At 42.0% G+C, this 12,599-nt stretch overlaps 1 protein-coding gene across 1 annotated transcript in view; it reads right to left on the bottom strand.

The window, feature by feature from the left end:
* Positions 1–370: 370 nt before the first annotated feature.
* The window catches only part of paplna (papilin a, proteoglycan-like sulfated glycoprotein), a 24,769-nt gene continuing 12,540 nt past the window's right edge, over positions 371–12,599 (bottom strand). Inside the window, exons 16-28 of the mRNA XM_024277625.2 lie at positions 11,224–11,298; positions 10,676–10,871; positions 10,507–10,591; positions 9,170–9,293; positions 6,837–7,233; positions 6,122–6,280; positions 3,769–3,896; positions 3,587–3,641; positions 3,363–3,509; positions 2,457–2,584; positions 2,274–2,382; positions 723–898; positions 371–672 (exon numbers count right to left, since the gene is read on the bottom strand). Of these exons, the coding sequence (XP_024133393.2) occupies positions 476–672; positions 723–898; positions 2,274–2,382; positions 2,457–2,584; positions 3,363–3,509; positions 3,587–3,641; positions 3,769–3,896; positions 6,122–6,280; positions 6,837–7,233; positions 9,170–9,293; positions 10,507–10,591; positions 10,676–10,871; positions 11,224–11,298 (1,976 nt within the window). The 3' untranslated portion in view covers positions 371–475. The remainder of the gene's footprint in view (positions 673–722; positions 899–2,273; positions 2,383–2,456; positions 2,585–3,362; positions 3,510–3,586; positions 3,642–3,768; positions 3,897–6,121; positions 6,281–6,836; positions 7,234–9,169; positions 9,294–10,506; positions 10,592–10,675; positions 10,872–11,223; positions 11,299–12,599) is intronic.

Below are 12,599 nucleotides of genomic sequence, written 5' to 3' on the forward strand. Positions count from 1 at the left end.
GTTTAAGATGATCTTATGGTTAATTTCTTCAAAAATAAAAGACAAAAACAAACAAACAGTGAAGAATCGAATGGAAGAAGATGAACAGAAACAGAAAAAAGATTCAGATGAAACCAAGTAAACGTTCTGAGATCATCCAGTTGTCTAATCGAGGATTCTTCACACTCTCAATTCAATAAATCTCTCAGACTTCTCTGTGTTCTTCCTAAACTGTTGGCTGAGCGCCCCCTGCTGGAACAAACTGGAACATCAACCAAGTTTTAGCAAAATATGACTTTTATTTATCATAAAAACAGAGGAAAACAGTGCAGACAGAATCCACGACCAACATGTGGGTTTATTTCAATCATAAGAACAATTCTCTAAAAACAGAGAAGCTTAAGGTCCGATTGATGCAGAACTCATCCTCAGCGTGTTCTGAACGGAGTAGAAACGCTCGCCGTTCACCCGTCCATCCGGACGTTCCCGCCGCTCCTCAGTCTGGATTCCTCCTCTGAGGCCTCCTGCGAGCCGCCCGGACCTGCCGCTGGGAGGCGCAGCTGGCGCAGCAGAAGCTGGAGTAGTACTGGTTGGAGCACAGACGGGCGTAGACGATGAGGCGGCAGTTGGCGAGCTCGGGCTGGTCCACGCAGCCGGGCAGCAGGTCCACGTCTGCAGGAGAAGAGATGGAGGCTGAAGGAACGGAAGTGACGCTCATGTCAGCTTCTCCACCGGCGGCTCACCTGCTGGCGTGTTTTTGGTGACCCTCACGTCCGCCGTGGCGCTCACGGAGTAGATGCCGGTGTAGGCGTTGCAGGTGTAGGTCCCCTCGTCAGAGAGCTTCACGTCGGTCAGGATCAGGCTGCCGTCTGACGACACCAGAACCTTCTGCCCGTCCGGACGCACCGGAACGCCGTTCCTTCCAGAAGGAGACAAGAACTTCAGGAACCTCCAGATTTATGAGAACAATTCAACAAACAAAAATATTTTTTTTAAAAAAACGCTAAATTTGAACAAATATTTAAAAATGTTTTAATCTGAAGCTGCTCGTCAAAGATATTTTGAGAAAATTACATCACTTTTTTGGCTGAAATGGTTTTCAAAAAGGCAAATTAAAGTTTTTGACCAATTAAACCCATCAGATAATTTAATTTTTGTTTGTTAGAAGATACATTAAAGGCTGAGATGTTTCCACAGGAGCCCAAAGAGTTCCTGAAACTGTTTTAGTGCTGAATTGATTATTCTGATGTTTGTTTTCACTCAGTAAAGACTTTTCTTGTTTTCTAAAAACATCTAATTTTATGTTTTTATCGGGTCTGTGAACATTAACGCGTTAACGCACACGATTCATCAAAAAGAACTGACACGTTATATGTCTTAAATGAATCAAAGAAACAGTCCTTCACTTGAACTCGGCGTTCAGGTCTCCACGTTAAAACGTTTCATCAGGTGTTTTCCCGCTTAAACCAAAAGAAATAAATCTTCAATCGGCTTTTAATATTTTATTCTCGCTATTTTTGTGGTTTAGATCGCTTTTTAACATTTTTATTTGATCCGTGGTCTGTACTGTACAAATAAATTTGACCTGGTAAAAATGCTGCGATTAATCATGATTAATCACAACACATAATTGCGATTAATCCGATTATTTTGTAATCGATTGACAGCAGTAATTAAAAATGAATGTTCTAAATATAGAGTCTTGTTTGTGATTTCATACTGTGATTATTCACAGATCATATGCGGTCGGCAAATACTGAGACTAAATCAGAAATTTTAGCAATTAATCGGGATTAATTTTTCCAGGTTTGCGATTAATTGGATAATTTTTTGTATCGATTCCCGGCTCTAGTTTTTACCCTTTTTTGACTCTTAAAAGTTCTCTTTTAGAGTTTCTTCTGACTGGACTAGAAATGTGTTTGTTTGTTTTGATCAAATCTTTTAGTTTTTTTTTACTAAAATCAACAAAACTAACGTTTTTTATTTTTAATTCTAAATTAGGTTTATATTTTTCTCATTCTGTTTATTTACTTTAAATGATGCTTTATTTTGTCACCAAAATACACTTTAAAAATACTTTTTGTCTTCATCTAAACTTAGAAAACAAATAAAATGAGAATAAACTTTTTCCTCCGATTCCGACGCGTTCCCAGAAAGTTTTTTTTTTTGTGTCACAAAAGTCGATTTTCTCCGAGATCCTCCAAAGGTCAGAGGTTCTGTTTCCTGCAGGTTCAGGAACGTGATGCTCCGCCCTCCACGTGGACACGCCTCCACCTGCTCCTCACAAGCTTCACCTGGACCAGCCGATGTTGACGTTGTCTCCGGACACCACGCAGGGCAGCAGCGCCCTGCCGCCCTCGGGAACCTGGATGTTATCGGGCGCCGTGGTGATCTTCAGGTCTGCTGAGGATAAAAGAAAAGGGGTGGAGGGTTGGAGGACGCTGGAGAGCGAGCGGATGTTCCGGAACGCGAATCACCTTGGACTCTGAGCTGCAGCTGCCTCTGCTCCAGCTGCTGCAGACTGGCGGCGGTGCACGTGTAGATCCCCGAGTCTTCGGCCCTCAGAGGCCCGACCACCAGGGAGCCGTCTGAACGCTGAGTCGCCCTGAGGAAAGAGCTTTTATCGTCTGGCATTCTTCAGTCGATAAAGTCCTGTTTTTTTAGTTTTGAACACGTTCCCACTGCTCTTTTCCTAGATCCAGGTTCCAAACAAAGACGTTCATGGATCTATTTGTCTGCATCAGAGCAGGGAGCTTTAAGCCCCGCCCAGCGTATTTTTTACGTCACAAATACAATCCTTTTTAGACGTTTTTTTGTCGTCTGCCCCGGATTCTCAACAATTTTAATAAATACTCAGAAATTCAATTTTGATCTTAATTTTCTTAATATTTGTCCTCCATCATCATAAAAATGTCACAAGAACACGTTAAAAACACATGTTCCATCAGAGCGGGTCTCTAAAACACGTCCGGTCAGAATCAGACGAGTTCATGCAGCGATCCTCTGTTACTGCAGAGAACTGGAGCTGACCTGCAGCCGTCGTCTTTAAGGCTCCTGATCCGACACAGAAGATGGTTCTCTAAACGTGGTTCCGATTGTCAGTCAGCACAAACGAGTGGGTCAAAACCTACAAGAGGAAAGTCCTCTTCTATCGTGGTAAAACGTCTTCTTCCTCAGAACCGATCCCAGTTTACCAAGAACTACAATCACAATTCTGAGAAAGAAAGAACGAGTTCCGACTGAAACCATCAGTACATGACAGCTTGCAGCCCTCTGACTCCTAAACTCATCTGTTTGGGACATTTTGTAGAATCCTGAGAGAAAATCTGGATTCAGAACTCCTTCCTGTTCAGTCACATCCAAACAGGACCGTAAAGACCGACCTGGAGTCTCCGAGGGTCCGTCCGTCTTTGGTCCACTGGACGTGGACGGCGTGCCGGGCGGACGGCGGGACGATCATGCAGGGCAGACGGGCGGTTTGTCCTTTCCTCATTTCCACCAGCGAGGAGCCGGAGCGCTCGATGCTGAACCTGCAGGACAGCAGAACTTCTCAGAGCTCTTCAGGACCACGGACAGCTCAGCTTTGTGTCTCTGAGGATGCGGTTACCGTGGAAACGAAGCATCTTTGGGCAGAGACGTGGGGACGAGCTGAGCCGGTCTCTCTTTAAACACAGATGTAAATAAAATGAAAGTTGACGTTTCAGTTTCCATAAAAAACAAAAACTGGATTTCTAAATTCAATTTAAATCATTTTACAAATTAAACTGAGTCCGACAGGTGAGGCAGCACCTGTGACTGACAGGTAGACGTAGCGGTGGTCTCTCTCACGCTCGCGGGTGGCCACGCACAGGAACCAGCCCGAGTCGGACTCGGTGAGCGGGCCGAGCAGCAGCGACCCGCTGGGCTGCTGGTGGTGCCTGAGGGGGAGGAGCAAACACAGCGGGGGGGGTCAGTGGGCGTGCACGAGGGTTTGATTGATGCTCGTGCATCAGGTGGATCCTCCTGAGGATGCGGGTTCAGATCCCTCAGGGACCAGCATCCTAAAGCAAAAAGGAACCAAGAGTTTTGGTCGAAACAGAAAATTTAAATTTAGATTTTTGATTGTTTCAAACTCTCTTTAAAGTAAACAAAAATACTGAAAAACGAATTTTGTTTCCTGATAGAGACGTTCCAGAGAACTACGTGATCCACTGAGTATTATTCACCTGATCCAGGTGTAGCAGCAGGTTAACATCAGAAGGTTTTAAGGTAAAAGCAAAAACACATTTCCAACTTTCAGGATTTTGCACTTTTTGTTTTTTTCATGATTTCTCTTTTTGTTCTTGAAAAGTTCCAGCTGCTGATTTTCATCATTTGCATGTTTTCACTTCTTCATTTTCACATCTTCTGTTCTGTCACAGCTTTGTTGTTCCTCACTTCCTGTTTTTTTCTTCTTTTGTCATGTTGGAGAGTTTATTTATTACATTTTTAACCCTGGAGAAGTCATGGGGTCGCTGGTTGTTTTTGGTTTTTTAGGTTTTTATTTTACATTTTTCAACCAATCATTTTACTTTTATGGCGCTTTTCATGAGTTTCTGTCGAACACGAGGTGCTGAACACAAACACACGTATATAAACATTAGTTCAAACATAAGAAGTCATAAGACGGATAAAAGATAAAAGAAGAAACATGTAAAATAAAAGTAACGGAAACGCTGTGGCTAACATTTAAGGAGGAACTGCAGAGATTAGAAGATAAATAGAGTAAAATCCTAAAAATGATCAACCATAAAAGCCATAAAGTACTTAAAAGCCCAACATAAAAATAAGTTGATTTATGTAAAAGCGAAGCTGAAAAGATGTTTCTTTAGTTTACATTTCAAAATCTCTCTGGAGAATCTGGGATCGATTCATGGAAGACCAGATAAAGAAGATTACAATAGTCCAGTTTACATGTGATAAAAGCATCAATTAAATCTGTGGTGGATCTAGAGAGGAAAGGTCGAACTCTGGAAATATTTATGAATTACTTTTTGGCCACTTTTGGCTGCTGCTGCTCAAAATGAACGATGTCAAAATAACTTCTTTCAGAGTAAACTATCCATAAATATGATCATATGTTAGCTCTGGGACGCTAAAGAACACATTATTTATGAAATATGAGATATCTGCATTAATTATTCAGAGGTAAGACGCCTCGATGTCTGAGGCTCCGCCTTTCTCTCTGTGGGTGCCGCCCATTTTATGACATCATCCAAGAGTCGGCCTCAACAGCACGTTTCTCACACAGAAACAAACATCTGAACTTTAGCAAAGATGGACGTCCAGGTAAAAAGAAAGCGTTTTAGATCAGTTTGTTACTAATTAGACACGGATTTAAAAGTATTTGGTTTGGTTTTATACTGTATTCATCATTACAAATGTGGAATTGTCTTTTATTCTTGTTTTATGTGAAGTTTTTTTTCTTGAATCTGTTATATTTCTTTAAAAACATCAAGAGGCTTAAGAAGACAGATCTGTTTTGTTTGCAGCCCTAAAAGCAAACAATACTAGTTATAGACTCATATCTGCACCAGCAATGATTCTACCGCCGCCGTGCCGCCAGGCAGGAAACTCAACATTCTGCTGCTTTCTGACATTATTTTACCAAATTTGATCGTTTGAGAGTTGATGTTTTTGATCAAACTTCTGAACTTTTCTAATCTGTGCCCTCATGGAAAACATGTCAACCAACCAATCTTGATGTGAATTGGCTTTTTTCAGCTCAGTGTCCTTGTGGTAGAGCGTCCACCCTGAGACTGGAAGGTTGTGAGTTCAAATCCCGGCCAGGTTATACCAAAGACTCTAAAAATGTCACTTGGTGCCACTCAGCAGTGAGGGGTTGGATTGGGGGGTTGGGCGGCTGTGTCTGCAGCTCACCACCCCCCCAGGGGAGGGGTCACATGTGGAGATCAAATTTCACACTCCTAGATGTGTGATAACTAACGGGTTCAAAGCCTTCTCCGGCTTCCCAATATCTCGTTTAGGGTCATTTTTGTGTTTCTGAAAGAGAATTAATCAGTTAAAAGACTCAATTTCTATAAAAAATGTATTTTCATTCTAAAGTCACTCAAACTTCAGAAACCATTCAGACAAACTGCTTCATCTTCGGGTTCGTGCTGACCTGTGAGACGACAGAGCGACGCCGTCTCTCCTCCACTCCACGACCACGGCGGCTGAAGGCGGCGGGCTGACGCTGCAGGGCAGCACCACCGTCTGGCCGACCAAAGCCTCCACCCTGTCGGGGTCGCTCTTATCAATGGCCACGCCCCCCAGGGTCAAGCTGAGCAAAGGAGGTCAGCGAGGGAAAGGAGGAAGCGATGGAAGGAAAGAGTCAAACACAAAGTCACTTTATGCTGTACTGTTGGTCACCAAAGCAAGCATAAAGAGCGCCCAGAACCCGGCGGAAGAGGAGCGCCACATGCATGACGAAGGTGGAGGCGGGCCCACGAGACCCAGACAACAACTTCACACACGTTAGAGTGACAGGATCACAGCAGCTTTATTAGTTTGATTCCATGACAACACAAAAACAAACAACAGAAGGAGCGCCAACATTTAATCTACAGACAGGAGAGTCCCAAAGCATCTGTGAAAGAGGGCGGAGTTTGTGGAGCTAGGAGGAGCTACAAGCTAAAGGGAAGGTTAGCATCGAACATGTCAGTCAACCAAACTAAACTAATATATGAGTTTAGTGTAAAAGTGTCCATCATATGGAGCAGAACTCTGAAGTTCTGATGCTGCTTTTGCTTCCAACAGTTTTTCTGTGTAACATCTCAGGACTTCCTCCTCTTTGAGACACGGTGGTGGGGGCGGAGCCTGCATCTCTGGGGTCTTACCTGGCGGCCGGCCCGCTCTGCGGTTGACGGGGTCGCAGGGCGGCCCTGCCCCTGTGGGCGTGCGTGGCGGCGCTCGTGACCTGCCTTCCAGGCGAGGCGCCCTGCGCTGCGAGGCCCCGCCCTGCTGCGCCGCGCGACCCCATGACCTCTCCCGCGGAGGCGGTCCTCGGCGGAGCGGGATCTCGAGCGGATGGAGCGTCGGGCCGGCTCTGGGCGGGGGCGGGGCCCTGGCACATCCTCTGGCAGTCGGCTCGGGTCATAAAGTTGTTGCTGTTGCCGTGGCAACCGCCGTACCAGAAGTGGGCGCACTTGGACGTGAGGATGTCGAAGTGGTAGCGGGCCACCCAGCTGCTGCAGGAGCCGGCGGCGCGGGGCAGCGAGCAGACGGATCGCTCAACTGCAGCACAGGAAGTCGCTCGTTACAAACGGTTGATGTTTTTCTGTCGTTTCTATGGTTCGTCTCTAAACCGTGACACATTACAACTCTACTGTATTTAGATCTGAGGTCTATGGAGGACTAAAGGAGACAAAATGAAATAAATATAAACACCAACAAGTTATTAAATGAATGTTTCATTTAATATTTAAAATTGGTATTTAATAAATAAAACTGGATACAAATAAATACATTTTAAATATATATATGGCATCAAAATATAAATATTTTAATGCCATATATATTAATAATATATTAACATATTCATTATATCATCAGAAATATTTCTGAAATCTATTACAATTTTATTTTAATTGAATTTTGACACATTTATTTCATGATTTCACATTAAATATATTTATTTGTCTCTATTGGCCCAAATAATGAAATATGTCATTAAATATTTAAACTGTATTTTAATATTTAAACATTTATTTATTGATATCCAATTTTATTTATTTAATGCCAATTTTGAATAATTAATGAAAGATTTATTTAATAATTTAATTGCGTATTTACTTATTTCAATTTGTCTCATTTAGTCCTCCATACTGGCCAAACTACAGTCACAAGCGTCCTGTTAAACTATTTATTTGGCCAAAATGGAATCAATTCCATGGAATCAATCAATTTGGGTCGTCTCCCTACAGAAAGGTTTTTTTAATTCATGTTTTGTTGGAAAATGTGTTGTTTTCCTGATGTTTATGTGTTTTCGGAGTAATTTTTCCGATTATTCCCACACACAGAATTTTTCCCAGAAAGACATTAATCCATCGGCGCCACAAACATGAGAACAAAAGCTTCAGTTTTGAAATAAAAACTCTAAAATATTCAGTTTTAATATTAATTTTAAGCCTGTTTTTGTCCAGATTACATGTTATTTCTTTCCTAAATGAGATTGTTACCAAAATACTTGAAATTCATGTTAAACTTTAGGACCCTTTGTGTCACAAAGTTTGCCCACTTCTATGGAGCTACTTTTGGGCCACCATATTGGAAACAAAAATCACACTTGTGAGATCAAAATTTAAAAAAAATGTAAGCAAAATGTAAAGTTTTGAGAATAAAACTTCAAAAACTGCAACTGAATATATATGTTTTTTAATTGCTTTCAGTAAATATCTTTGTGCAAGTTTTCAGATGTGTTGCGTCTCATTTCTCTTTCTCTATCTTTGATTTTGTGTTCATACATTTCAGTTCAGTGTGACGTTTGTGCCACCAAACAGCTGCTGATTGGTTAAGATTCTGTCCAATCAAATCAAATATTTGTCAAACGTGTAATGTTCGAATTCCCCCCTTAATCCCTATCAACGATAAAACTACTCGCTGCAGGACCATCCCTGGATTTTTCACTACTTTTTTTTCTTAACTCTGTAATTTCACATCATCTGTGCGTGGCTCCACTTTGTTCTGATGAGGAAAATGTGGATAATTTATTCAAAAGATTACATTTAAACACTTTTTTTTGCAAAAATCATTCAAACGCAATGCATTGTGGTCTATATTTGCTAATGTAGTGAGCTTTGATGCACTCTAGTTTTTTACAAAGACTTCTGGGAAATTTCTAGGACACTCGGTTTTGGAATTGAAAGTTATGAACGCAAAATCAAAGATATTGTAGAAAAACGAGATGAAACATTTGTGCTGCAAACGCAAAAATACACTTTGAAAGCAAATATTTAATATTTTCAATTGCAAATTATGAAGTTTTATTCTTAAAACTCTGCATTTTGTTTGCATTTAAAAAACTTTGATCTCAAAACTGTGACTTTGCTCACAACATGGCGCCGTATCAATGACCTCATCACGTCTGAGAAGTCGAGGATCTTTAGGCCTTGATCTCTGCTGCTGACACAGACATGACCAAAGATGTCGACCCTGTTTCTCCGGTACTTACTGTTGTTGGGGGGGTCTGGGCAGCCCTCCCCGTTGGGCCCCCCTGCGGGCGTCGTCCTGTCGTAGCAGCATCCGTAGGTGGTGAGTTTACAGCCGGGAGCGTTTTGGGTCGGAAGAGAAGCAGCCTGATGAAGAAACATGTCTGAGTGAATCTCTCAGTGCAGGGATGTTCATGCTCTCTTCTGCTGTCACAAACGTGTTTCTCTTCTGAACTGAGGAGAATTCACACCTTTGCTTTGAAAAGAGGGCGTGTCTAGGGGCGGAGTCAAGGGGAACCCAGATTTGAGTTTGGTGGAACCCCCAAACAGAGCAGTGCAGTCAGGAGGAAAGCAGCATTTCTGCAGCTGTTGTCGTCAACTGCACTGTGGTGGAGTGGTTAGCACTCTCACCATACAGTGAGAAGGCGCTGGTTCAAATCCCTTCTGGGACCTTAAGTGTGGAGTTTCCTCTGAAAACTTCCGCTTCCTCCCACAGTCCAGAACAAGACTTCATTGGTTCATTAGTGTCTTTACGTTGGCCCTGAACACTATTTGATTTTTGGAAAGATTTCAAACTTGTTTTTAGACATTTTTGGATATTTGAGCAGGTTTTACGTTGTCTTAACTTCTCTTTGCTCCACAAGCTTTTCTCAAAAACAGCAGTAAAGACTTTTTCATCTCATTAACAGATCTAGAAAAGAGGGAATTAAATTAAAATGAGGTTGTTTAAAACTCTTGACAACAGAAAATCTTGATTTAATACTCAATAAGAGTTTGGTTCAGTTTTAAGGACATTCTTTTAAAATTCATTAATTCATTCATTATTTTAGAAACAAAACTTTAGTTTTATGTTCTAAGAATACTTTATTTTATGAGAGTTTATAAAGATGGGCCAACTTGTACTAAGATATTAATTTTGTTCACACTTTGTTCTAAAATGAGTCATTTTATCTCAAAACGCTTGTTTTAATCAAAATAAACTGCAATTAGATTCACAAAAATAAAAAAAAATAAAAAAACTATACTAGAACTAACAAAAATACTAATTAGTTTAGTTTTCAATTTGAAATAATTCCAACGGTTAACATATTTTTAGCTTATTCTTCCCTTTTAAAAACTTGGTTTTAGATTTTAAGATTTTATTATAAGATTTCTTATAAAATAAACACTTCTTGCTGCATGGACAGATCATTTCTAGTGATTTTCTTCTTCAGATTATTTCTTTTCTCCGATGTTGTTCCTCTTTTTGAAGTAGCTACAACAGAACGGTGACCTGCTCAGCAGCTGGATAGGCTCCAGCAACCAAAGGGATGGATTACTGACTGTTGAAACGAGTCAGAAAGGATCTCTAAGGGCTTACTGTGGGGGCGGGGGCCACAGACTCCATGCAGCCCTGCCTGCGGGGGCCCTGAGCCGCTGTCAGGCCGTCCCGGCAGCAACCGTATCTGTAAAGGAAGAAGTCACAAACATTTTCCAGAACAATCGCGGCTGCAGAGCCGTAAAAGATCAACCAGATAAAAGGGGGGAACCTGGTCTGAATGCAGGGGGGCTGCTCGGGGCCGGGTGTTGGTGTTGGAGCCCGGGGGCAGCCCTGACCCCGGGGGGCCGAGGCGGCGGTGCGTCTGTCGGGGCAGCAGCCATAGAAGGACTGGCTGCAGTGGAGGGCGGGGGCGGAGCTGTGGGGGTCGTGGATGGTGTTGGTCTGCGCCGGGTCTCGTCTGCGGGCTGCGAGCAGAGAGAGGACGCAAACGTCAGCGTCCAGCTGCAACCAGGACAGCTCTGATTGGACGAGGAGCAGAGACGGTCCGGGAGCGCGGCGGCGACACGTCAGGGTTCTGGAACAGCCTCAGTACAGTTCACTGCTTCAGAAGTATTTTAACGAGGCCAACAACGCCGAAAACATGTCAATCAGGCCGGGATAATTAGTGCGGGGGGGCAGGAGTTACAGGAGCGGCGAGGAGGCGACGCTCTCAGGCTGCAGGACAAATCCACACATTTCAGATACTCCGAGGACGCGGGACTACAAGAGATCTGGAATCATAATCTGAATTTTCTCCTGAAAACACGACGGTCTGACCTGCGTCGTCCAGCAGGTACGGCTGGAAGCCGGCGAGGGGGTCGTGTCCTCGGGGGTCCTGAACGCTGGGGACGCCTGCAGAGAGAACAGGAAGTGTGAAGCAGTTCTACTGTCAGGAAACCTTCAAGAATAGAAATATGACATTTAAATCACTGTAAATTCAAATAAATCGGCTTCTATTTCCTGGTTTTTGTTCCAAATTATTATGTAGAGGACATGCTTTTCCTCTAAACCAGGAGAGTCAAACTCAGTCGCACAGGGGGCCAAAATCCAAAAACACACGGGCCGAACAGGATAAACATTTAATAAACACCCTAAAACTACATTTTTAAATCTTTAAAAACGTAACTTTTTAACATAACTATTAACCTAAAAAAACTAAAAAAAAAAATAAAAAAACCTTTGTTTGATAGCATGTAAATACCGTAAAATATTAGCTAAACTCCAAAATAGCCTAAAAAACTGAAAAAAAGTCTAAATTATCCAAACCAGCTAGCATGTAGCTGAAATACTAGTTAAACATGAAAATGGACAAAAAACAAAACAAAAAAAGCCTAAATTAAATGAACTTTTTTTTGTCTGTTGACCTCTATTAATGAGGCTTTAAAAGTGCTGACTATTGGTCCTTGACAAATGTTTGACAATTTAAAAATAAACTTGTATAATTCTCAAAATAATGGTCAAAAAGGTGTCTGTATGCCCCCTACAGGTTGGATCGAGGTATTACAGTTGACTTTTGCGATTGGTCAAACCATGTAAGTATGGAGCTAAATTGAGGCTGATATTATTTGAAACCCAATTAAATCATGTTGAAAAGAATATTGGTGTTTGGATAAAAAAATCTAAAATGTCTTAAAACTTATTTCTAGTCTGAAGGAATCATTTAACCAGAACTCACTCGGGTTTGAATCCCACTGTTGCAGGTTTTAACTTTTTTTGTTTTTTAAATACGTAGTTACATTTCATTAGACATAAAAAACATTTTTTGTGATATGAATATAGTTTTTAAAACAACAACTATTACACAAACTCACATTTCCTGCATGATAAAAAGTGTAATCGTAAAAGCCATTAGGCGACGGGCAAAACTGGAACTCCTGCAGAGTTTTAGCCATTTTATCCAAACATAAGGACGTTTTGATGCCTGTACGTAACAGGATAAGATGGCGCTTTGAACAGGGTACAACAGTGTTTTGTACGCGATCAGACTCTGATTTTGACGCCCGTCTTGGAACAACTTCAGACTATGACAGAACAGATTAAACAGCCATTTCTGACCGTAATTATCACAGTTCTCAGAGTCAGGAACTGAAGTTACCACCCTCATCGATTTTGATTGGTCCTTCGTGTTAGCCCCGCCCCAACCCGCCACAACA

Source organism: Oryzias melastigma, linkage group LG22 (assembly GCF_002922805.2).
Source record: "Oryzias melastigma strain HK-1 linkage group LG22, ASM292280v2, whole genome shotgun sequence".
NCBI classification, from domain to species: Eukaryota; Metazoa; Chordata; class Actinopteri; order Beloniformes; family Adrianichthyidae; genus Oryzias; species Oryzias melastigma.